This window comes from Mytilus edulis, chromosome 14 (genome assembly GCF_963676685.1).
Source record: "Mytilus edulis chromosome 14, xbMytEdul2.2, whole genome shotgun sequence".
Lineage (NCBI taxonomy): Eukaryota > Metazoa > Mollusca > Bivalvia > Mytilida > Mytilidae > Mytilus > Mytilus edulis.
Genome location: NC_092357.1, coordinates 35,929,518 through 35,956,160, shown reverse-complemented (window position 1 = coordinate 35,956,160; position 26,643 = coordinate 35,929,518). Strand labels below are relative to the sequence as shown.

At 32.6% G+C, this 26,643-nt stretch overlaps 2 protein-coding genes across 2 annotated transcripts; both read right to left on the bottom strand.

Moving 5' to 3' along the window:
- Window positions 1–562: 562 nt before the first annotated feature.
- On the bottom strand, window positions 563–8,230 carry LOC139502508 (E3 ubiquitin-protein ligase TRIM22-like). The gene is made up of 2 exons (XM_071291996.1): window positions 8,138–8,230; window positions 563–2,481 (listed from the first exon to the last, which is right to left on the bottom strand). The coding sequence occupies exon 2, from the start codon at window positions 2,470–2,472 to the stop codon at window positions 784–786; it is 1,689 nt and encodes a 562-aa protein (XP_071148097.1). The 5' UTR covers window positions 2,473–2,481; window positions 8,138–8,230; the 3' UTR covers window positions 563–783.
- A 5,102-nt stretch (window positions 8,231–13,332) lies between these two features.
- On the bottom strand, window positions 13,333–17,651 carry LOC139502407 (FK506-binding protein-like). The gene is made up of 4 exons (XM_071291854.1): window positions 17,311–17,651; window positions 15,400–15,551; window positions 14,874–15,004; window positions 13,333–13,564 (listed from the first exon to the last, which is right to left on the bottom strand). Exons 1-4 carry the CDS (start codon window positions 17,502–17,504, stop codon window positions 13,397–13,399), a joined length of 645 nt encoding a protein of 214 aa, XP_071147955.1. The 5' UTR covers window positions 17,505–17,651; the 3' UTR covers window positions 13,333–13,396.
- Between the last annotated feature and the right edge of the window lie 8,992 nt (window positions 17,652–26,643).

The following is a 26,643-nucleotide window of genomic DNA, read 5'->3' as shown; positions in this document are numbered from 1 at the left end:
AACGTCACAAAGAAATTTGTACACTCATTGCTATTACTACCTTATCATTTTTTGAAATCAAGACATATATCTCCATTACGCTAAGCTCTGATTCTTGTCCGTATTTGACTATGATTCGGGTCCTTTTTCGTTAAATCGGGTCCTCAAAGTTATATCTTTTTTAATATTCAAAGATTTTGTCCAGGAGCATTCGTGAAGAGAAATTGTTTGTCAAAATGCATTTCTGGTGCAGAAAAATTAGTACTGTTAATGCTCTGTCAGCAGATACAAATGAGATGAATGTCTTTATTCTAATGAAAAATTCTACACTTCATTACATTTCTGTATCAAAACATGCTAATTCATGTATGAACTCTGGTGGATAGTTTTCTCATTGACATTCATACCACATATCCTTATTTTTATATTATTTCACAAAGTGTAATTTCGAACCAAAAGGTGGTACAATACCATTCTGCCTTAACGGACCAGATAATGCAACCTGTCACGCAAGAAATTCACCCAATGAGACGCCAAATGCCTTGAACACAGATACGATTTAGCTCAGTGATGAAAAGCAAAATTAGAAGCTTGAATATTCTAATCTAAGACAAAGAAATCCTAATAAAAATACGAGTTACAAAACATCATAAAAGTTTCAACCAGAACTTTCCATATGATAATTTAGTTAAAATATATAACAAATCACTGTTTTGAGGAGGACACAGCTCATTTTGGTTGTTTTCTTATCAGTAAACATGCGAAGTCGCACGGAATGTTCTCATGTAATATGATGTAAAGGTGTTACACGACTTTGTACATTGAAACTTTCCCTCCTTTATTACATATGAGTAGTGTTCTTTTATCCATATCAAAGTCCACAGCTTGTGGATAAAATAGTCCATCTGATTCTGTCAGTAGTGTCTTACTGTCTTTCCCATCTTGTTGTATGATTGTAAGATTATTGGATACAAGACCGACAACATAAACGTTACGGTCATGGTCTACTGTTACACCATAAGGGTGTGAAACGGATTCCCTTTTAACCTGCCATAACTCTTCTCCATTCAAACGACAACAATGTACTATGTTCTTTTTGTAATCTGTGTAGAATATCTTGTCTCTGCTAGTTGTAATGTTTAATACACTATCAGATGATAATTTCAATGTTTCCAATTGTTTTCCGGATAAATCCATGACTTGTATTGTAGAGTTTCCACTTTTTACATAAAGTCTGCCATCCTCGTGTGATACTCCATAGCCTTTACTTGGTAATCGAATTTCTTTTTCGGCGCGAAAAGAATGTGTATTTCTTATTTCCAAGAATTTCGCGGTGTCCCCGTACGTTACAGCAATACGATTAGGATCTATAACTGCAATGAAAAATGGCAACGCCGAGACTTGAATATCACGCATGTGTTCACCGGTATATTTATACTCTACGAGCTGATTTTGTTTCGAGTAATTCGTCATCAACAAATTACCATTCGGTAATATGACACAACCTCTAACATCTATTACATAATCGGTTTCCCTCTTCATTTGAAATGTTTTAATTAACTGAAGTTTCATGTCGGAAAGGATTCCTGATGTTGGAACTTTGGTCTCAATTTTAGTTTGATCAATTTTGTAGTCTCTGAATTCTAACTCGGTACAACTTTCCAATACCTTTATTTGCCCAAAGTCCTCAACTTTTTTTGAGAAATTTTCAATTAAACTATGAATATCAACTTTTAATTCATAATCCTTAGTAGTACCTATTTCAGTCTTCAGAGATTTGATCTCGCTAACGATCCGTTTATTGACCTGGCGCGTTCCGAGAAACACTTGTATATCAGAAGACAATTGTTTCAAGTGAAGGGTCTGTTCCATTAGTTTGGTTAGCATTTCTGTCTTTGATTCTAGCTTTTGAAGGAATTCCTTGTTTTTTGATTTACAATTGTCAGATATAGATCCTAGTTTGAGCAATAGTTTTTCCTGTAGCTTGTCAAGGTAGCTGTTTATTTTTGTTCTCGTTTCAAAAACAATGTTTTTAACCATTAGTTCTTGCTTATCAATTTCCTTAGTAGCGGATTCACGATTTTTGGTGAATTCTTGCACGTTAAGAAGTGTTCCTTGGATTTCTTTTTCAAGGTCAGATAAAGCAGTTGATTGTTTTGCATTTTTTGAGGCAGCACTTATTGATATAACACCAGAACATGACTTGTGATTTGACGTGACACAAACCATACATAGGAGTTTATCGTGATTTTGGCAGAACCACTCAAAGTTTTCTCCATGATGTTCACAAATCAGGGAAATTGAAACATTTTCGATCTTACGATAATCTTCTATTGAAATAACCTTATGGTTTCGTAATAATTTGATTTTTCTGTGAACGTTTTCGCAATCTTCACATAACCCTTCTTCGCAATTTGTACACCAACTTCCTGCGTCTATCGTGAAATCATCAAACTTACACGGTCCACAAGGTACAGGTTTGTTTAAAGCCATTTGGACTTCCTGAAATGGAACGACATTTATATGTTAAAAAAAACACAAAATCGTTCTCAAAATGTGTTCTGTAGTTCGCATTTTATAACAAGTAAACTAATACTGTGGGTTCATTATTATTCGTTGGATACCAATTTTCGTGAGTTTCGTGGGAACATGTGAGCCACGAATTCAAATGTTCAACGAATAACAAATTGTCTATTTGTTGTGTATGCAGAGATGGGCAAAAAACACGAAATCAAATACCCATAAAAACGCCAAGTTATTCTTAATCCACAAAAATGGTACCAACGAAAATATGAATCCATAGTAATCAAATATAAATCTTTCAATGTGTCCAGTACTTCAGCTAGAAATTATTGCAATAGATTCTGTTGATTTTTTCGGGGTGTTCATGTATATCACAGCAATACGATAAGAATCAATCACTGTAATAAAATATGTCAAAGCCGATACTTGAATATCAGTATACAGTGAAACTTACTTTAGAGACCACTTGTATTAAGCAAAAACCTGTGTTAAAGACCACCAATTTGAGATACCTTTTGAATTTATAGACCACCTGTCTTAAGAGACCACTTGTGTGCCCTCCCTTAAGTGGTCTCTTAAAACAAGTTTGACTGTATTTGTATCGGCAATATGACGCAACCTTTAACATCTTAACTTATAACTGTTGTTAGAAGTAAAATATAAAAACTTCCAATGGCAATGCCAGCAATGGTGTTAATGCAGCAACAAAAATGCTTCAAAAAAACTACATGTAGACAGGGAGCAAAACAAGTGCGATCCACTTCAAAACTGAACAAGACTTCTAAAATGTGTGAAGTTCGTTTTAGTCCTGATGTGGTCAGGGAAACTCGTCCATAAAGAAGCAGCAACAGGGCGAAAAGATTTCATACTTAATGAAGTAGTTATTAGCAGTGTTATTTTATAAATGTTAATGTATTTAAAAGAATATTTAGTGTTTGATGTGAGGCATTTTGTTAACATAAAAGGGTCAAATTAATCAACATTTCTTACTTAAAGGGTTTTGAACCCTTACGTTCTCAAGAAGGGTTTCAGAGGATGAATCATTATATTTTTCTTCGCAATAAACTTATCATAAATACCAGGATAGACATTTTTTGGTATTTGCGCCAGACGCGCGTTTCATCTATAAAAGACTCATCAGTGACGCTCATATAAAAAAAAAGGCAAATAAAAAATGACAAAAAAAGTTCGAAGATGAAGAGCATGCTTTGTGAGGGAGATGATACATTTAATAATAATGTAAATCCTTTTCCATGGACATTCCTTTTAATCAGAAACAGCTATTATAATCAAACATGTTACAAGAAATTAAACACAAATTAAAATGAATAACATGCATACTATTGATGTAAAAACTAAGTTGTAAGTGAACACTTATATGATAAAATCAAAATGGGCAATTGTAGTTTTAAACAACATGTAAATGACAGTTCAAACATGTTTAAAAGACAGTACATACAAATGTGTATGTATTTATGTAGACCACATATTATTTGAAGATTGGAATTATAAAAATTTATCTTTGTCGTTGTCTTTGTCACAAAACATTTTAATTGTCTTTGATTGTGTCTTGTATTGTCTGGTCATAATACAAACGTGTCAGTACAGTGAAACCTGGCAAAATCGAATCCTGCATAAACCGAAAAGCTGTATTTACTAAACATGTTATTAAGCACGTCAAAAGTAAAATCACAAAAATACTGAACTACGAGGAAAATTCAAAACGGACAGTCCCTAATCAAATAGCAAAATCAAAGGATAAAACACATCAAACGAATGTACAACAACTGTCATATTTCTGACTTGGTACAGGCATTTTCAAAGGTAGAAAATGGTGCATTGCACCTGGTTTTATAGCGCAAAACCTCTCATGTTTATAACAGTCGCATCAAATTGCGTTATTTTTACAACAATGCGTGAACAAAACAGACATAATCGGTAAAATAGTCAAAATATGGTTACAGCAGTTATCACTGTGTTGCAACCTCAAATTGTAAGCGTTGTGAACCTGATAAAACCGAACATCGGCCAAAACCAAACAAAATCTTAAGTCCGGAAGAGGTTCAGTTTAAACAAGTTTCACTGCATTATTTAAATAATGTATGCTTTATTGATTGACACATCAGTTACAAGGTCAGTTTATATATTACTAAACTATCTTTCCAACTTAGTATATTTTGGTACTTTCTGCATGAACGATAAAAAATTACTATCAAAATCTAGTCCAATTTATAATACTTAAAACTGAAAATGATTAAAGGGGCACTAGCTACGATATATATAAAAAAAATAAAGTATGATTTTTTTTAGATCAATCATTAATCAAATTGGAATAATGAAATAATAATTGGCTTTTAGGAATCAATTTCCTTTAATTTTGTTGAAATAAGCGATTAAACATAATTTTTGACTGATTCACTTGCAAGTGAAAACGTCATCATCATTCTAACCGGTATTCATGTGAACTTCAAGTTAACCCCTAGCTAGAGATTGACAACGCATGCATTGTACGTGTACTGGTTATTTAAAGAAAAAGAATGTAAACAATGAAAGTGAAACTACGGTAAATCATTTGATTACTAATTCGATGCACATAAAATCATTCTTATATGGTTAAAAACAATGAGAAACATCTATTTTTAATCTATAAAATAAAATCAAACAGACCTATAAAAATGCAATTGCACGTGTTGGTTTAATCTATTCGTATCTTTATTTTTGTTTACATCGCTTATATGGTCATCTGAGGTCAAATCGATAGTTAATTAGATGGCGTCTGGACTAAAATACACACGAAACGAACCTATATATTATCTACCCCATGCTCTGTAAACTGTTTATTTTAGACTTTTGATAGTTTGGATAAATGTTTTACATTGTTATAAACCAAATATGAGAATTTGAGTCAAATCGGTTACAATGAATTTGACAGCTAGTGCCCCTTTAATAATTTATTCATCTAGGTCTAACCAGGCCTTATATAAAAAAAAACCTGGATATACAGGTTTGTTTATACTCATAGTAAAATAAGTGGTGTGAATACGTTCATATTTGAAAAAAATGATATGATTAACCATAACGTTAAAAAAAAACATTATTCATTCAGAAACCACATTATACATATTCCTACTACAAGTTATGTGGCGGATCCAAAAGGGGCTGGTAACTCCTATTTTTTATAATCAATACTTTTGAATGGGGACAAATGGATGGAGACCCCTTTTTATCCTGGGTTTGAACCACCACCCTCCATTTTTAAATGACTGGATACGCCCATGGAAGTCATGGTGTTAAAATGGAAAGGAACTTGTTAGTGAAATAATGATTTTACTAGTAATACAATTACGATGAAATAAAGTATCTAACAAACAGAATATCTAGAGATAAACTAAACAAACTGACCTGAAATAATTGCGGAATTCCTTGAAATAAAAAAAACGTACACTATGAAACAGCAAATACAACAAATCAAGAGAGAAGGAAATATCTACGTGTCTCGAGTACGGAAATTAATCAAGAATTAACTATAAAGTTCGATAGAAATACACCACCAAAAGATATATAACCAATGAAATGTGCTTAATCAAGCATGAAAACAGTGACCATCATCATAATAGAAAACGGAAGTGAGTAATAATTATGACAAAAATAGTCAATTGTCCAAGTTTGTCAATAAAAAATACATATAGGTTAGATAATGCTTGGTCATGTTGTATGAGTACTTAAAGATCTAGGCGTAGGTTAGAGTTTTGATGTACTTAAAACTTGACCATGTATTGTCTGACCAATTTAGAACATATTGACACACTCGAGTGACCTTACACAATTAACCTCTCCCATTGTTATAACAAAATCTCATTATGAGCTCACTTTAAGTCTTTACGTTGTTATTAAAAGATTTGTAAATCATATTTAATAGTCCTTTTAAACAGATGGAATGAAAAAGTCATGAGATATTTTTGTGGGGGATGTCTTCTGCAGTAGGTTCAATTTATTACTTAATATTTAATATTTCAATATTTAATTGCTGAGTATGTTCTAAAAATTATACAATTCATAATTAATCTATCTGAATATTAACACAAATATGAATTAGGATAAAAAGTCAAATAACAAAAATATCGAACTCCGATGAAAATTCAAAACGAAAAATCCCCAATCAAATGGCAAATTAAGTCAAAAGCTCAAACACATAAAACTAATTAATAAGAACTGTCATATTCCTGACTTTGTACAAGTTGTTCTTATGCAGAAAATGGTGGACTTCACCTTATTTTATCGCAAGTCAAACCTCTCACTTGTATGACAGTCGCATAAATTTCCATTGTATTGACAATGTGTGAACAAAACAAACAGACGTCCCGGTAAAAGGTAAAAATGTCAAAAATAGGGGTACAGCAGTTAACTTTATTTTATAATCCTAATCAATATAAAAACAAACAAATGTATTAACAATGAAAAACAAAAACGTACATATACAAAGCACAACAGCAAAATTGAAAGACAAAGCACAACGATTTACCATAGCACAATAACACAGATTATGACGGGATGTATAAGAACCGAGCAACGCCAAATGGACATTATCATAAAAGACTATTTATATAAATAAATGTTTTTTGATTGAGTTAAGCCTTCCAATTGATATTTTTCGTGTGTGTTTCTATGTTGTGATGTTATACTCGTGATACTATTATCTCAGAAAAAGGGAGAAAGTTTAGTACCATTTTTTAATACCACGTTTAATCCCGCTGTAAATGTGTGCACCTGTCCCAAGTCAGGAATCTGATTTACAGTAGTTGTCGTTTGTTTATGTTATATATCATGTTTATACGTGTTTTTCGTTTCTCGTTTTTTATATAGATTATACCGTTGGTTTTCCCGTTTAAATGGTTTTCCACTAGTAATTTTGGGGTCCTTTATAGCTTGTTGGTCGTGTGAGCCAAGGCTCTGTGTTGAAGGCCGTACCTTGACCTATAATGGTTTACTTTTATAAATTGTTATTTGGATGGAGAGTTGTCTCATTGGCACTCATACCACATCTTCATATCTATATAACTATTAAAAGTATTAGTTTACACAGGCAAATAAAAGAAAACTTCAACATGTTAAATGCGTAAAGGCGTATTTTTAAAAGATGTAAAACAATACCATTACCAAGAACCTATACTTCACGGCCATTGTGTATTATTTTTGAAGTTGATACGGATACATTTATCAACAAGGTCTTGGTATCTTCCGATGAACCATAGATGTAATACCCATGGATGAACTTATACAGAAAAAAAAAGAGGAAACGTTCTTTGAAATAACCAGGAGTTCGTCAACTCTCTGCTCAGACACGTAATTGTGACGTTTTTTGAATACCGAATGTGTTGGGAAATGTAAATTTCAGTAAACATGGTAAACCAGTCTCGAGAAACCAGTCGATCGAATCGTGATTTCATCAAAATGCGACAATGAGGAAAACGAAATCTGAACACAAGGAAGATAAATACATCACAAAATTTTCCACAATTTTTTTTCTTTTCTAAAAATAAAAATCAGTGTTTTAAGCAATATTATGTATGTGATCATTCGTATAAAAATTATAAGAAAAAACAGACGTAATGAGATATTGTACAAGAAAGTTTACCTGCTAAATGTTTTCAGCTATATTTTCTACGACACATCTTTATGTTTTGTAACCATTTAAAGACACAAGTTCAGTGACCTCGATAAGCATGAAAAGAATATAAATACATAACTTATCTAAGCGCGCGATATTTCAAACCAACCGGATCAATACAAACTATGATAACAGTACCGATTCCCCATTGGAATATTTTCCTGTTTAATGCTGTAGACTTACTCCTGTGGTAGATGGCATTTACTAGCCCTGATATAAAAACGGAATTATATATTGCCTTAGATAAATTAAAAAGTAAACAAGATCATGATAAAATTACATATCGATTCCCTTTTGGAATATTTTCCTGTTCATTATTGCTGTAGAGTCAGACTTATCTCTTTGGTGATAATTTTTGTATTATTGTCCTTTATTTTTGTTAATATGCCTTTTCTACATGCCTTTTTGTGTTTCTTTCTTACATAGTACATGTATGACATGGCTCTGTACTTATACATATTTTGCTATGGTTAATGTTTGTTAATCTATTTGTTTGTTTGTTTTTAGAGTGATTAAGATGATATAACACAATTTTGACTGCTGTACCCCTATTATTGACATTTTAACCTATTGGGTCTGTTGGTTTGGTTTACATTAAAGTGTGAGGTTTGGCATGCCACAAAAGCAGGTTCAATCCAACATTTTTTTCTTTAAAAATGTCCTGTACCAAGTCAGGAATATGGCCATTGTTATATTATAGTTCGTTTCTGTGTGTGTTACATTTTAAAGTTGTGTTTCGATCCGTTGTGTCGTGTATTTTTTCTTATATTTGAGTGTGAGTTAACATTACTATAAGACGTGTCACGGGACTTTTCTATACCAAATTCATGAATTTGGTTTTGATGTTATATTTGTTATTCTCATCGGATGCTTATTCCGTTTCTGTTTGTTTTACATTTTAATGTTGTGTCGTTGTTCTTCTCTTATATTTAATGCGTTTCCCTCAGTTTAAGTTTGTTATCCCGATTTTGTTGATTTACGAGTTTTGAACAGCGGTATACTACATTGCCTTTATTTACACATCGTTGTCAAATATATCGAATTTTATGGGACTGTCATATATGTGAGAGGTTTAACAAGCTATAAAAACAGTTTTAATCCATCATTTTTCTACATAAATAAAATGCCTGTACCAAGTCAGGAATATGACAGTTAATTGTTATCCATTCGTGTTATGTGTTTAAGCTTTTGGTTTTGCCATTTCATTTGGGACTTTCCTTCTTGTTTTTTTATCGGGGTTTTTGTGGTTTTACTTTTTGGTAGACTGCATTTACTACCCCTGATTCGGCAGAGGACATTTGAGTGCATTGATAGGACATTTGAGCGGGAAAAAATAGGACATTTGAGCGCCAAATTAGAACCCATTTGAGCGCCAGAATTTTAACCCATTTTAGCGAAAATGAAAATTGTCAAAGCCCATTTTATCGAAATAATTTTAACCCTTTTTAGTAAATAAATAATATATAATAAATTAAAAAATATTTAATAGACTCAAGACAGCACAATATAAAACAAATAAAACATGTCCATTAAAATTCAGCACTAATGTAAAAAGTCTGTTCTAGCCTGGAATTGTAACCTAGAGAAGGTACGTAATGGGTCTAGATATACCCCCTGTACAATACTGTTCATAGAATTGCAATAGGACCTGCTCTCTCTCTATATCTTTTCTCGATCGTGGTGCACATTCCTCTATACTTCGTATCTTTGTATATGTTGTTGTTTGTAATGGGCTATCGAAAATACAGGTGATCGGATTAATCCGGCGCTTAAATTGGCTCTAATGTTGGCGCTCAAATGTCCCCTAGCAGTTGTAATTTTTTCGTTCAAATGTCCTGCCCCCCCCCCCCCCCCCCCCCCCCCTTTTAGAAAGATATTGTTAAACCTTATATAGATTGAAATTATCTATTATTTTTTATAAGTGAACCTGATACTTGTGACAAACACAAATGATAACAACAAAAATTAAACAGATTTGAATAGTACATTGTTGTCTTATTTATATATGTTATTTCAAGTTATCTTTTTATAACTTAACTTGACTAATATGTACAAATTGTAATTTTTTCGAAAAGTGCTAGTACTCTTTTGACTAAAATTCTGAATTTCCTTGATAACTTGTACAATTATTATTGATAAAGATTGGTTCGGAGCCTGATTTTCGGTGGTTTTCATTTGTTGATCATGTTGATGTGTGACATATTTGTTTTTCGTTCATTTTTTGTACATAAATTATGTCGTTAGTTTTCTCGTTTGAATTGCTTTACATTTGTCATTTCGGGGCCTTTTGTAGCTGACTATGCGGTCAGGACGTTGCTCATTGTTGAAAGTCGTACGGTGACCTATAGTTGTTAATGTTTGTGTCATTTGGTCTCTTGTTGAGTGTTGTCTCGTAGGCAGTTATATCACATCTTCTTATTTATAAAATATATTACTGGTAAAAAAATATATTAAAGGTTATTTTTTCTTTCATCTTGAATTATTAAATATAAAGCATTTCCTGTCCTCGTCTGCATTTAGTTTATATTTGAGGAATTTATCAGGGTCACTAGTTTTTCGGTATCAAAAAGATTTGGTAACATAGGATTAACTATAATTGTAATGTGATAAAAAAAAAGTCTGATACGTAGTATTTTGTTTATTTTAACAGTAAAGGTAAAGTGTTTTATTCAACTTCTAAGGTTTTACAAGTCACTTGCTTTGGGGTAGAATGTGCATTTTCATCTAGTCTTAGACATGATAATTTATTGACACTACTTACAAAGCAATCACATTATTTCCACACCCTCCATACACCCCCTTTTAAAATAAAAGGGTATGATGTCTCTATAATGATACTCAAAGCCAATGCTTGTGAAAGAAGTAGGTCCGGTAAGGGCCGATTTTGGCCTCAAATTTTAATTTCATCTGACGAAAGATTTTAGACACTTTTTAAAAACTTTTAAAAGTGTTTATTTCCGTTGATTCAATTAGTTTATATATCATGTATATGTGAAATATTTTAACTGATTTACTCATTAAAAACACTCCGATGTCAAAAATGAATGTGGCCGCATCCGTGTTCATCCTCAAACTTTACATATGTTATGTATTATCATCAAATACAACTTGCATTTCAATATTAAGAATGAACACAAATGCAGTCACTTTCATTTAAGACGGAAACCGTCTAAAATTTAACTAAAATGCTAGAATTGTGAAGATTTCAGTAATTTAGCATGACTTAATGATGCCAGTACCCAATATATGAACACTACGCTTTTCGAGAATTAAATACGTTAATTCGTAAAAGGCGTGCTATATATATAACTTGTATTGTCAAAAATAGCCCCATATTTTTGTATCAGAAGCATTCTACTTTCCAATAAATAACCATGCAATGGTTTACATTTTAACAATTTTGTAATACTGACATGCTTTGGGGCCAAAAAGGGGTCTTACTGAATCTCCTCCTTTACGACAATTAAAACAATCAAAGAAGGCATTATGTACAACCGAAAAGACAAAACTATAGAGACAAATAATCTGAACAACCATCGATATAGAAATGTGTATGGAAGATGATAGTTAGTTCTTAGAATGCGTGGTTTTTCAATCTTTTCACGGCATTTATTCTCGTGTATGCCACGAACAGTTTCGCGTTTTTAGCACATAGACACATTATATTTTAGTAGGACTATTGCAAAGGCAAAATGTATGTTCCCCTTGATTTCATAAACATTTATTCAAGGCTGAATTTTATGTCATTTAGCCCGGTGGACCAAGTTTGCAGAGCCTACCTTTTATACCTCTTTGTATAATTTTACAATGGACTGCAACAACAACTTTCAAATTATTACAATAGACTATATATAGGTCGCATTTCTTTCTAACCAAAATTTTGTAAACGTTGTGTCGTGTTTGTTCTTCTTTTTTAAATGCTACAAAAGTAGAAACAAATACATCGTTTAATAAGTCTTTACTTTACATTCAATAATGCATGCACATGTTGTTGGTAAACAGACTTTTTACAAACGTAGAAACAAACACTCCGTTTAATCAGGTTGAAGTAAGAAACAAATGTAGCGTTTGTACTAAACTGCAGACGCATTTTTATCGTTTTCATAGTTTGTCAAAGTTTATGTAAACTTTGGAAACGTATGTTTGAAAGAAATGATCAAAACATGTGCGCGCTTAGCCGTTTTTATCTTTTGTGTTAGAAAGAAATGCACCAATAGTATGTGAATCTGAGATTCATCAATTCAATTTCTTAAAATTTATAAAAATCATTGTAATAAATTGCTTTGCTCTTCATGGGCCCTTTAATTGGAATAAAAATATCTTATCTTATCTTATTTTTTAACGAAGTCGGGAATATAGCAGTTGTTATCATTTAGTCCGTTCCTAGTATGTTGGCGTTTGTTTTTGTGGCAGTTGAGTGTTTCTGATTTGTTCCGTTTTGTTTCCTCTTATAGATGTGTTTCCCTGGGTTTTGGCTTGTGCTCCGCGTTTGTTTAAGTTAAATCGATTTATGACTATTGAACAGCGGTATACTAGTATTGCCTTAAAATTATTTGCAGTTTTTCGGGGAGGGGGATTTCACATTGAAATTCGTTCACCTTACATCATCGCTACAGAGAAGTAACGTAATGTACGATTATATATCTTTGTTGATTGGTAATAAACTGGCTGATTGTTAAACTCTCCTCACTTGGTTAATGGAAAAATAATCAACACAGAACAAATAAAACAAATATAGGCAACTGTTGGTCACCGTACGGCATACAACAATAAACAAAACCAATATATAAAGCCACCGACATAAGACAAATGTGAAACAATGCAAACGAAAAAAAAACCAACGGGCTGTTTTAGGTAAAACCAATAAACGAAAAACAAATATGACATAAGGCAACCAACAACGACTACTTAATAACGGGCACCTGAAAAGAGACAGGTTTATAAAGAATGAAGTGGGTTAAACAAGTCATGATTGTCAGGGATCTGTCCTCTTGTCGGTTTGACCCTGCAGATGGAGCAAAATACTGCGGAAATTGTTTCTACTTCTCAAATTGGTGTTAACCTGCCTGTAAAAACTACTATTAGGGTTGTGCAACAAACTTTAAGGCGTGATATACACGGTTGTTCCATGTCATCTTATTATTCAATTAATTCAATAAAAATTATTTTAACATTTTAATACAAAATAACTTAATAAACATAATATACAATAATTTAAAGTCCACGTTATAATTCGTCATGTTTTGGTCCAGTGAATTCTTCATGGGAAATTTTCCCGTCTTTATCTTTGTCTTCTGTTTCAAATAAATCGTGAAGGACCTTCTGTTGCTGCTGAGAGGCTAAATCGACTGGTATCCCCTGCTGTACGGCTTGATGGGACAGGTACATGATTAACTGTAAAAGAAGATGATTGGCTATTAAAAATAATGAATGTCTGGTGACTGTTTTTTTAAGTTAAATGCACTGTGAAAAGCTTTAAATTTGTAATGGAAAATATATTTTTTTACGAATAAAGATAGCTTTAGATTTCATATATGAATCAAGTTCTAGTATGTAGTTGCCTTCGTAGCAGCAGATACAAATGTTTTTGGGAGCAACATGGATGTTTTACATTCTGAAATATCGTTTATCGGCTTATTTTTGGCTTTTTTTTTTATCGTTTTTTATGCTTGTTGTGTTAAGTTCATAACCTTTTGCAATTACCATAAGAGCGCTCTTTGTGGTAACATTCACTGGTTGTTGATTTGTATAAACCGCTTGTGTTTTTGTAATTAAACGGGAAAAAAACAATACATCCGCCACCTCTTTTTCACCCCTGGCTTGGCTGCAAACACTTCCACGATTACTAATTCAATGTACTTGAATGAATGAATGAATGAATTCTTTATTTGCAAAGCAGTAGTTACATGCTATAGCAACACAAACATATTTACATTGTGACACACAATAAACAACAGAGAACAATATAATAAGATATTACAATAGAAAAATTATCAACTTAGTAGATGTGATCTAATCTGCCAGGCAGATTTCAAATAATTACATAATTTTCCAACTAAAGATCTAGATTTTGTTCGATACAGATACATAATTTTTGTCACATTTGGCCACGAACAGTAATAATTTGGTAAAAACTGCAGTCGTACATGTCTATACACAGGACACACTATTCAATGTACTTGTTATTTGAACTTTTACAGCGGAATTGGGAGCATACTCCCTGTCAGTGTGTTATATTCCCTGAGCTGTCAGACAAAGTTCATATAGGTCACTGGCAGGGAAAATGAGCCTATATCCAATATAAAGTCAGAATCATAATAACGTTACACTGGGGTGTCTGGATTGCTGCAATGTGGATTGCAGCAGTTATTGATATTCTTATTTTAATTTCGTGTTCAAATGGAATATGGACTCATACACCCAGGTCGCTGTCAAGATAACCAATCGCATTGTAGGATTTGCTGGGTTTTTTTAATCCAGTATAATATTGATGTGAACATGTGTACTAAGTTTCAAGTTGATTGGACTTTAATTTCATCAAAAACTACCTTGACCAAAAACTTTAACTTGAAGCGGGACAGACGGACGGACAAACGAACGGACGGATGAACGGTACAACGAACGGACTGACGAACAGACCAGAAAACATAATGCCCCTCTACTATCATAGGCTCGGCATAAAAATAAAAACAGAATATTTTACCTCGTCTCTTGTTAAGAATTTATCGTTGTCAATATCAATCATTCTGAATACATTTGGTGGCTTGGGTCCATCGTGGACTTGTAGTAATTCTATCTCAAACATTAGATTGGCGTTTGGAGGGATCACTTCACCTGAAAAAATATACATCAATGTTTATTTAGATACGAGATAGAGAACTAAAAACATTGATATAATCTTTGATAAGTTCTATGATAATGGTATTATAGTTCAATATAAAAAAAGAAGATGTGGTATGCATGATTGTTAATGAGACAACTGTCCACAAGAGACCAAAATGACACAGACCTTTACAACTATAGGTCACCGTACGGCCTTCATCAATGAGCAAAGCCTAAACCACATAGTTCCAGATTTTGAACGTTTTTAGAATCACTGAATAGAAATAAGGAGATGTGGTATAAAACCATTTGAACTTCTTCAAGAAGTTACTTTCCCGTTGACCTCCACTAATCGGTAACACCGATTGCAGAGTTATAGTTATATTCTTTAAAAATAAACAGCATACCTGATCCTTTTTCTCCATATGCTAGATTTGATGGAATTGTTAATTTTCTTTTTTCATTGACACACATGCCGAGTAGACCCTCTTCCCATCCTTTGATGACGGCACCAAGACCTAACTGAAACTGGAATGGAACAGCTCCTACTCTCTCGCGACTGAAATGGAAGAAGTATTTCCAAATATTAAAAATTCAAATATTCAATTTCATTCTTTTTGTTATTTTAATATAGGATCATATCGAGTGTAAAAACGGTGACTGAAGCCCAATTTTATGAGGGATTCAAGTTGGAAATGTGCACACATTCAACACTTTTATAACAATAAAATTTCAAAAATGAAACATTCAATTCTTATAATTACATTTGTATTCTGTACTTATGAAAAATCCAGTTAAATCAAGCGTACCGTTTGCTTTCCAATGCATTGATCTAACGTTGTTATAGAGAGTATGATGCAGTTTATTGGGAAATAAAAGGATATTTTTGAAATGCCGCGTGATTAGGTTATTGGCTAATCAAAATAAAGATTCATATGAAACATCGGAACAATGTTGGTGTAAAAACACATGCATACGCAGGTATGTTAGACTATGAAATCAAAAAGTTTAACTAACATGTCAATTATATTCAAAGTCAAATTTTGTACATATTCATCTATTTGGAACACGTAAATGTCCATGTTTCCCTGCTCAAGGTCACAAATCATACTTCGGGCAACAATCACTCATATCAAAATGACAGGTAGTTAAAAATGATATATTTATGTTAGATACACACATCAAAGAATTATAGTTATTGTAATACTATTTGTGACAGAGCTACAATATCACATACTTTAAGTGCAAATATTTTTTGTTGACGAATGATTTTATATTGAACATTGTTTGTTAAATGTATTTCATGGTGCATTTGGTTTTCCATATGTACTTTTCAATCGAAAATTTCATCATTATAATGGAGGACAGCATTTACATGTATTTGAGAAAAACGAAAATGACATATCAAATTAAGGGGCATGCAACCATGTGCTATTCTGGGGGAGGTGGACAAGATAATGTTTTGTGGATTGACTATTCACTTTCATCTGTTGCTATGTATGCTTATTTCTTACCGCGGGAAAACATATTTTCACCTAAGGACACAACTATATTCTCGGCCCCTCTGTGTTGCAGAATATTTATTGTTATCCTGGTGGTGGCAAAGTTATACATTTCCAGGTTTGAAGTGGCTAGAACATTCATTTTTAAAACCATACACCACCCCCTACGCCGTTTTTCCCCACAACCCCAAAAATCAAATGTTCGGGCCCCTTTACTAATTATTTTCACATTCTTTAAATCGCATATGAGTGCATGTGTTTATAAAATTTGGTATGAATACAAATAGTCAGGTGAATGCCTCCTCATCTCCGTTTACATATAGTATTTGCGTCTAGGCTAGGACGCAAATGGCGCAAAAGCAAAGGACCATATTCCTTGAAATTCTATTTTAGGCATATGTATTACTCGAAGCAGTTATAGCAATTGATTAAACAAATGTAAAAAAATAGATTTCGTCCCTATTTTCAATTTACTGTAACTTCTTTGGGTGTTTTTTACGTGTTGTTAGGTTGCTTGCACAGTTATGTAATACCTACATCTTAATTTATTCCGTTTATCATAGGTGGTAAGCACATGGGTTGTTCCGAATGCTTATCTGTTATTATTAGTTTCATTTGTGCTTGAATCATATTTCGGCAAGAAAACACAGGAGAAAAGTAAACCAGTTAACAATAGAACAATTTTAAATGCAATACGATTCAGGACTGTTCCTAATATTTTGTAAATTACTGGTATCTTTATGTTCATGGTATTTGAAAACAAATAAGGCAAAAGAAAGATATGACAAAAAAGGCCAATAGAAAAAATGTACGTACCTTGAGTCGAATTTTGTTCCATTTTCAAAGAAACCTTCATAATGCAAAACAACCATATCATGTTTCTGAACTTTTCTTGCGCAGTCTGGCGGTGGCGCCTGGATAACATCTATAACTAATCCCGATTCTCCAGATTGTGCATAAATTGTACTTATAACTGCCAACCCTAAACAAATTATTACTTCGGACCTCATTATGACCAGTCTATAGTATTGTTCGTCTCGGCTTAGTGTCCCGATTCAAAAGTTTAACATTTGTCAGCGTGCATCCAATTTTAATACAAATTTTCAAAACCGCCCAGGAAGTTCCTTATCTTAACCCACGTGGCATCTTTATAAGTTTCCACGTTGATAAGTATAGGTACTTAAACGGAAGTTGTTAAGATTCTATTGACAAGATAGATAGATATAAATGACTAGAAGATATTCTTACCTGAAGAGTTGAACAAGATAAGGTTTTCACACGATAGCATGTAATATTGTAAATATTTATCACCTTAGGGGCTGATTTTGAAAATTATACAATAGAGAAAATGACATTTATTAATTTTCAAATTTTCAAAAAAAGTTGAAATACTGCTTTTGAGAAACTTAGATGAATAATGATGAAAGTCCTATTATTTTATATTTACATTCCGCCTTGGTAACTAAGCTTCGCTAATGTAAAATAGAGATGTTGATAAGAATACCGATTTAAAAAAAACTTAAATAATAAAAAGTTTTATTTTTTTACGTTATATTTCAAAAAGAAACTTTAATTAAATTTCAGAATATAGAAATTAATGAATGTTTCTATGTGATAAAAATAATGAGAAAAAAAAGTGCAATTTCTACTCCACAAAATATTTAAACCATAAGAAATTTGTTATGTAAAGCTTTTTCATTTAGAAAAATATAGATGTTGCATAATCAGTATAACATGAGGGTTCCCTAGTTGCACCTATTTTGGCACTGTTTTCGCCTAAGATTATTCAAGTTTCCCTTTTGTGTTTGTGGGTGTATCCTTAATAAATGTCTTTCCACTTCGGTAGGAGAGACCTTATATTTATATTGTTTTTCTATTTTTCTATATAGCTACACAAGCTAAAATTTGATTCCATACCAAAAGTACTATATAGTAATCTATAAACGTCTAAAAAAATAATCAAACGTGAAGCAAATCAGACAAGATAATTAACGGTGTGATTTAGGGAGCTACCATTTGATTTTTATGGGGGGGGGGGGGGGGGGGGAGCTAGGATGAAAAATTGTGTCCTGCCTTTTTCTAAATTTGTAATCTCTGTCCTGCCTTTTTATTTTTTACTCTATTCGGTCCTACCTTTTTTTTTCTTAGCTTATCCTGACTTTTTTACAACAATTGTCATCCTGCCTTTTTTTTTTTACTCAAAATCCTGTCCTGCCTTTTTTTCAAATTTCATCATAGCCCCCCATTAAAATCAAATGGTAGCTCCCTTACGACAACAAGAAAAGCATGTTTGTGATCGAAAGCTTAAACACTTCGCCAACATGGGAAAGTAGTGCAACAGCTGTACGACATTAGAAACAAAAGTGCAAAAACACTGTTTGAAGTGGTTTCACTGTAAAATGTTCGACACGAAGCAAAAAAGGCAATTTACAAAAAGTCAAAAAAAAAAAAGAAATATGTTTGTATACTGGTATAATAATTACCAAATTTCAAATGCGTCACATTTGTAAAAAAAGACCAAGAAAGTACAGTTATGTTAGAGTTTATATTAGAAAAAAAGTATAGGACACGGGATTAGACGAGACATGCGTTCTGTAGAACAATAAACAATACTAAAGACAAAATTCTAAATTTTAATCGAATGAATTTTACAGCAAACTCTCTCTGCAATTACTCTTTGATTCAAGAGTCGTTGGTGCTGAGTGGCATCCCATAAACTACTAGTATATATTTACTTTGTTGATTCCTATCTTCTGAGTTAAAATAGTTATTGTTTGAGACATGGAGATTTGGAAACATTGGCTGTGGGACATAAAATGAATCAAACGGGATTTTGCTCGCAAGTCCGGTACAATTCAACATAAATTACAATCAATTGTCATCGAACGATTAATATAATATAATGGTGAGCTAGGAGGTCAAAATAAGCCTAAATATTACAATTAAACTAGAAGTCTCAATTTGGCTAGATGTTACAATTCATCTATAGCTTGAGGTCACAGTTGTGCTAGAGGACACAAATTAGACATAAGGTCAAAGTTGCGCTAGAGGACACAAATTAGACATAAGGTCATAGTTACTGTCTACAACCAAAAACAAAAACGAGATCTTAATATGAAAAAAAACACATGCCTGCTTAAATTTGAAAGGTTGAATGGCAAATATTCTCCATATACCATACAATGCAGTTCGAATCATTCCATTCTTTATTGAAATTCATAGCAGAAACGTAGGTTTCTATCAACCTAGCAACGTATGTATGTATGAATGCAACATTGTATCGTATTTCATGATAAATAAATCTAATATTGGAATGCCCAAAGATTCAAGTTGTTAAGATTTTGTAAATTTCGAGGATAAAAAGAAATATAACAAGAAGGACTTTCTCAAACAAGAAAAGTTCTATCCCGGTGATGTAAAGCTACAAATATTGTATTTTAGATACATGGTCGTACAAATGAATCCCTGTCAGTTACGGAAATGTCATTCGATGCAAAAAAAAGTTTTGCTGACGCTATCTGACAAAATAAATATATATATACTTTTTTTAAATCATTTTTCCGTGATAGTATATATTTAGTTGGTTTTTTTTTTATTTATTCCGAACGCGATTTTCAACTATGATGCCACTTATTCCTCTAGTAATTTTAAAACTACATAGCAACTTGAAAAATAATTTTTTTTTAATTTGATATGAATTTCAAGGTTCTGACTTGTAACATTTTTTTAGTCTATTACTGGCCAATGGTACATAATAATGAAAGCTCGGTCTGGCGAAAGTTTAATATACTTCCTTGACCTTTAATTGCTCTTATTTTAAATATCAATACATCTGCATTACAAGTTTGACTAGTATTGTGCTTATATCTTATATCATGTATTAACTTATGAGGATGTGGATTGGGACCCTTCTTTATTTAATTGAATTAAATTTTAAGCCTTTTTCCCTGTTTTTTAATATTTTTGCCCACTTTAAATATATATATGCTCTAATCCTTACAGTTTAGCAACCCACTAATCTTTCTTCTTTCCATTTTTCTCCATTTTTGTCAAATTTTTCTCCCATATTTCTGTATTCTGTAAAGCCCCATCCACACCCTTCTTTACTGATTTCTATTACCCTTGTTCATTGCTATCTTGGATTCTGAGTAACTATCGAAACAATGCTTCATGTTCTTAACGATTTCCGATAAAAATTGGGTTATGAAAAATAATGATAAAACGGTAAAGTTATATAAATAACAGTTCTAAATTAAAAGACATTCGTCATCCTCATGATGAATTGTTTAAAAAAAATATTAAATGATGACATGTATGACAAATTGCTGTATATGTTTGTTTGTGTATATGTTGCATAGTGTATAGTTTGTATGATGGCTAAGAAAGCTAACATTGGATTGTTTTACTGGGTGGTAGGTTGAAAAGAGAGGGTCATATATAAACAAGGTTAAAAGTGCAACGAAATATGGAAATAAATAGTTATTCTAATTATTCCAATGTTCAGCGAAAAATAAAGAATTTCAGCTGAGTTAGTAAAGTAGTCCCAGATTTCAGTCAAGAACGAAATATAAAAGTATAGCAATATAAGTAATCCAGCAAAAACACTGGAACAATCAACAACTCTTTTTGCTGAACATTCTAACGCGACTAAAAAATCCTTACACCGTCAATCTAGATTAAAATTATTGATTACTATATAGTAATGGCTGCTTACTGCATGTAAATTGGCAAATATTACTGCCGTACACTAATGCATAATCAGGACATATTCCAACTACGCACAATCTCCGCCGCAACGACTAGACGAGGAAAGCTCTACCCACGTTGTATAACTAATCACAGCATTCATAACTAAGCAAAATAATTACATAAAAATTCTTTACTCTGATTTCATATCAAGAACAAATTGTACAGAAGCCTTTTAGGGCCATGCTTATTGACTTTTTACAATTTGACTTGATATAACAGATTATTAATTTGATATAGCAAATTATTTATTTGATATAACAGATTAACAATTTGATATAACAGACTATGATTAATTAATATAACAATTTATTATTTTGATATAACAAAACTAGAGGCTCTAAAGAGCCTGTGTCGCTCACCTTGGTCTATGTGCATATTAAACAAAGGACACAAATGGATTCATGACAAAATTGTATTTTGGTGATGGTGATGTGTTTGAAGTTCTTACTTTACTGAACGATTTTGCTTCTTACAAATATATCTATAATGAACTTTGCCCATTAGTAACAGAGAACTATATTTGGTAAAAATTTACATATATTTACCAAATTAATGAAAATTGTTAAAAATTGACTATAAAGGGCAATAACTCCTTAAGGGGTCAATTGACCATTTAGGTCATGTTGACTTATTTGTAGATCTTACTTTGCTGAACATTATTGCTGTTTACAGTTTATCGCTATCTATAATAGTATTCAAGATAACCAAAAACGGCAAAATTTCTTTAAAAATTACCAATTGGAGGGCAGCAACCCAACAACCAGTTGTCCAATTCATCTGAAAAATTCAGGGCAGATAGATATTGACTTGATTAACAATTTAACTCCTTGTCAGATTTGCTCTAGATGCTTTGAATTCATAGTTATAAGCCAAAAACTGCATTTTACCCCTATGTTCTATTTTTAGCCGTGGCGGCCATCTTGGTTGAATGGCCAGGTCATCGGACACATTTTTCAAACTAGATACCCCAAAGATGATTGTGGCCTAGTAGTTTCAGTGGAGATTTTGTAAAAGATTACTTAGATTTATGAAAAATGGTTAAAGATTGACTATAAAGGGCAATAACTCCTAAAGGGGTCAACTGACCATTTTGGTCATGTTGACTTATTTGTAGATCTTACTTTGCTGAACATTATTGCTGTTTACAATTTATCTCTATCTATAATAATATTCAAGATAATAACCAAAAACAGCAAAATTTCCTCAAAATTACCAATTCAGGGGCAGCAACCCAACAACCGATTGACCAATTCATCTGAAAATTTCAGGGCAGATAGATCTTGACCTGATAAACATTTTTATCCCATGTCAGATTTCCTCAAAATGCTTTGGTTTTTGAGTTATAAGCCAAAAACTGCATTTTACCCCTATGTTCTATTTTTAGCGGTGGCGGCCATCTTGGTTGGTTGACCAGGTCACGCCACACATTTTTTAAACTAGATACCCCAAAGATGATTGTGGCCAAGTTTGGATTAATTTGGCCCAGTAGTTTCAGAGGAGAAGATTTTTGTAAAAGATTAATTTAATTTATGAAAAATGGTTAAAATTGACTATAAAGGGCAATAACTCCTAAACAGGTCAACTGACCATTTTGGTCATGTTGACTTATTTGTAGATCCTACTTTGCTGAACATTATTGCTGTTTACAGTTTATCTCTATCTATAATAATATTCAAGATAATAACCAAAAACAGCAAAATTTCCTCAAAATTACCAATTCATGGGCAGCAACCCAACAACCGATTGACTGATTCATCTGAAAATTTCAGGGCAGATAGATCTTGACCTGATAAACATTTTTATCCCATCAGATTTCCTCAAAATGCTTTGGTTTTTGAGTTATAAGCCAAAAACTGCATTTTACCCCTTTGTTCTATTTTTAGCCGTGGCGGCCATCTTGGTTGGTAAACCAGGTCACGCCACACATTTTTTAAACTAGATACCCCAAAGATGATTGTGGCCAAGTTTGGATTAATTTGGCCCAGTAGTTTCAGAGGAGAAGATTTTTGTAAAAGATTACTTTAATTAACGAAAAATGGTTAAAAATTGACTATAAAGGGCAATAACTCCTAAACGGGTCAACTGACCATTTTGGTCATGTTGACTTATTTGTAGATCTTACTTTGCTGAACATTATTGCTGTTTACAGTTTATCTCTATCTATAATAATATTCAAGATAATAACCAAAAACAGCAAAATTTCCTCAAAATTACCAATTCAGGGGCAGCAACCCAACAACCGATTGACCGATTCATCTGAAAATTTCAGGGCAGATAGATCTTGACCTGATAAACATTTTTACCCCTGTCAGATTTGCTCTAAATGCTTTGGTTTTTGAGTTATAAGCAAAAAATTGCATTTTACCCCTATGTTCTATTTTTAGCCGTGGCGGCCATCTTGGTTGGTTGACCGGGTCACGCCACACATTTTTTAAACTAGATACCCCAATGATGATTGTGGCCAAGTTTGGTTTGATTTGGCCCAGTAGTTTCAGAGGAGAAGATTTTTGTAAAAGATTAATTTAATTTATGAAAAATGGTTAAAATTGACTATAAAGGGCAATAACTCCTAAACAGGTCAACTGACCATTTTGGTCATGTTGACTTATTTGTAGATCCTACTTTGCTGAACATTATTGCTGTTTACAGTTTATCTCTATCTATAATAATATTCAAGATAATAACCAAAAACAGCAAAATTTCCTCAAAATTACCAATTCATGGGCAGCAACCCAACAACCGATTGACTGATTCATCTGAAAATTTCAGGGCAGATAGATCTTGACCTGATAAACATTTTTATCTCATCAGATTTCCTCAAAATGCTTTGGTTTTTGAGTTATAAGCCAAAAACTGCATTTTACCCCTTTGTTCTATTTTTAGCCGTGGCGGCCATCTTGGTTGGTAAACCAGGTCACGCTACACATTTTTTAAACTAGATACCCCAAAGATGATTGTGGCCAAGTTTGGATTAATTTGGCCCAGTAGTTTCAGAGGAGAAGATTTTTGTAAAAGATTACTTTAATTAACGAAAAATGGTTAAAAATTGACTATAAAGGGCAATAACTCCTAAACGGGTCAACTGACCATTTTGGTCATGTTGACTTATTTGTAGATCTTACTTTGCTGAACATTATTGCTGTTTACAGTTTATCTCTATCTATAATAATATTCAAGATAATAACCAAAAACAGCAAAATTTCCTCAAAATTACCAATTCAGGGGCAGCAACCCAACAACCGATTGACCGATTCATCTGAAAATTTCAGGGCAGATAGATCTTGACCTGATAAACATTTTTACCCCTGTCAGATTTGCTCTAAATGCTTTGGTTTTTGAGTTATAAGCAAAAAATTGCATTTTACCCCTATGTTCTATTTTTAGCCGTGGCGGCCATCTTGATTGGTTGACCGGGTCACGCCACACATTTTTTAAACTAGATACCCCAATGATGATTGTGGCCAAGTTTGGTTTGATTTGGCCCAGTAGTTTCAGAGGAGAAGATTTTTGTAAAAGTTAACGACGACGGACGACGACGGACGACGGACGATGACGGACGACGACGGACGACGGACGCCAAGTGATGAGAAAAGCTCACTTGGCCCTTCGGGCCAGGTGAGCTAAAAGGAAATCTGATATGTCAAATTACTTATGGATGGGTTGGGGTTTTCACCCTTCTCTGTTTGACATAAAGGATGTATAAGTGAAACCCTAAAACTGTTTAGAGATAAAGACCTAAATGTGTTTTGCATTGATCATGATCTGAAATCCTTAACCTATAATACAACGTTATTAAGCTGCCCAGTTTATACAGTATAATGTGTTCAAGAGAAATTAGAATTTCTCAATCATTCAAAATCTAGAGCATGTTTCTTTATTAAATCCAATCAAAAATACAAATTGAAACAAATTTATTTAAGACAAATGCAATAACGAATTGACAGCCTGATGTTTGATAAATCCTTTCATGTTCTTATTGAAACTAATAAAGCAACATGCCAGGAGTCGATTTCACAAAAAAAACTTAGATTTATTGTAAGTATACTGATTTGTTCATGACTTAAGGCCAATCTTAGTCGTAAGTTTTTTTTGTGAAATCGACTCTAGGCTTTTTGTCGAGCCTGGAGCCTCCGACTTTTGTCGAAAAAGCGAAACATAGCGATCCTACATTCCGTCGGCGTCGGCCACAAATATTCACTATGTGGTTAAAGTTTTTGAAATTTTAATAACTTTCTTAAACTAATTTTTTTTTTTTACCAAACTTGGACAGAAGCTGGTTTATGATCATTTTAAGATAGTATCCAGAAGTAAATTTTGTAAAAAAAAAAATCCTGTTTTTCCATATTTTATTTATAAATGGACTTAGTTTTTCTGCCAGGAAACAGTATATTCACTCTGTGGTTAAAGTTTTTGAAATTTTAGTAACTTTCTTAAACCATCCTGGATTTGTACCAAACTTAAACAAAAGCTTGTTTATGATGAAAAGCTAGTATCTAGAAAGAAATTTCGTTTAAAAAATTTACCTGTTTTTTCGTATTTTACTTATAAATGGACTTAGTTTTTTTCTGCCAGTTTACATTACATACAGTCAGACTGTCTGCAGTTAAAGTTTTTAAAACATTTATTAGATTAATAGATCTAGACTATCCTTGTTTTTTTTACCAAACTTGGACAGAAGCTTCTTACAATCAAAAGATTATATTGAGATGAATATTTTTATTATTTCTTTTCATCGTTTTTGTTGGGCCTGCGATTAACAGCATTAGAAGGCGAGACATTAGGTTCCGCGGAACCCTTACACATTTTTTAAGAAGGTGAAGCATTTTTCTCCCTTGCATGTTCCTATGATCCTAAAACACCAATAACTGAATAGAACTTTTCATTTCCTTTTGAATTAAAAATATGCAATTTAAATTGATCAAACATTGCCCATAAGGCCCCTTTTCTCCCTAACATTTGTTCGTTCTATAACTCAAGGTCCCAAATACGAAATTGAGGAATTAGTCCCCAAAACTGTCTCGAATAAAGGGAAAGAGGATGATACTATTGGTATAGAAATTCACAATTTGTTGTATCAAATTGATAATTTGTTATATTGTTAATTTGTTATATCAAATTGGATAATTTGTCAAAGTTAAATCAAATTAATATAGTTTCAAGTGTTATATCAAATTGATAATCTGTTTTATCAATAAATTAAGCTGTCATATGATCCCGTACAGATTTTGTCTGTCATTAACTGGATAAAAGGTTCAAATGTTGACATTGTTAATCAAAAACAAAACTGAGGTATTTACCTGAATGTTTGGTAAAAAGGGGGGTCATTTAAAAAAAATATATAATAAGAATGTTTAATAGCTATTTTTCTCTATTATTTATGGATATTTAGTATAGTCCGAT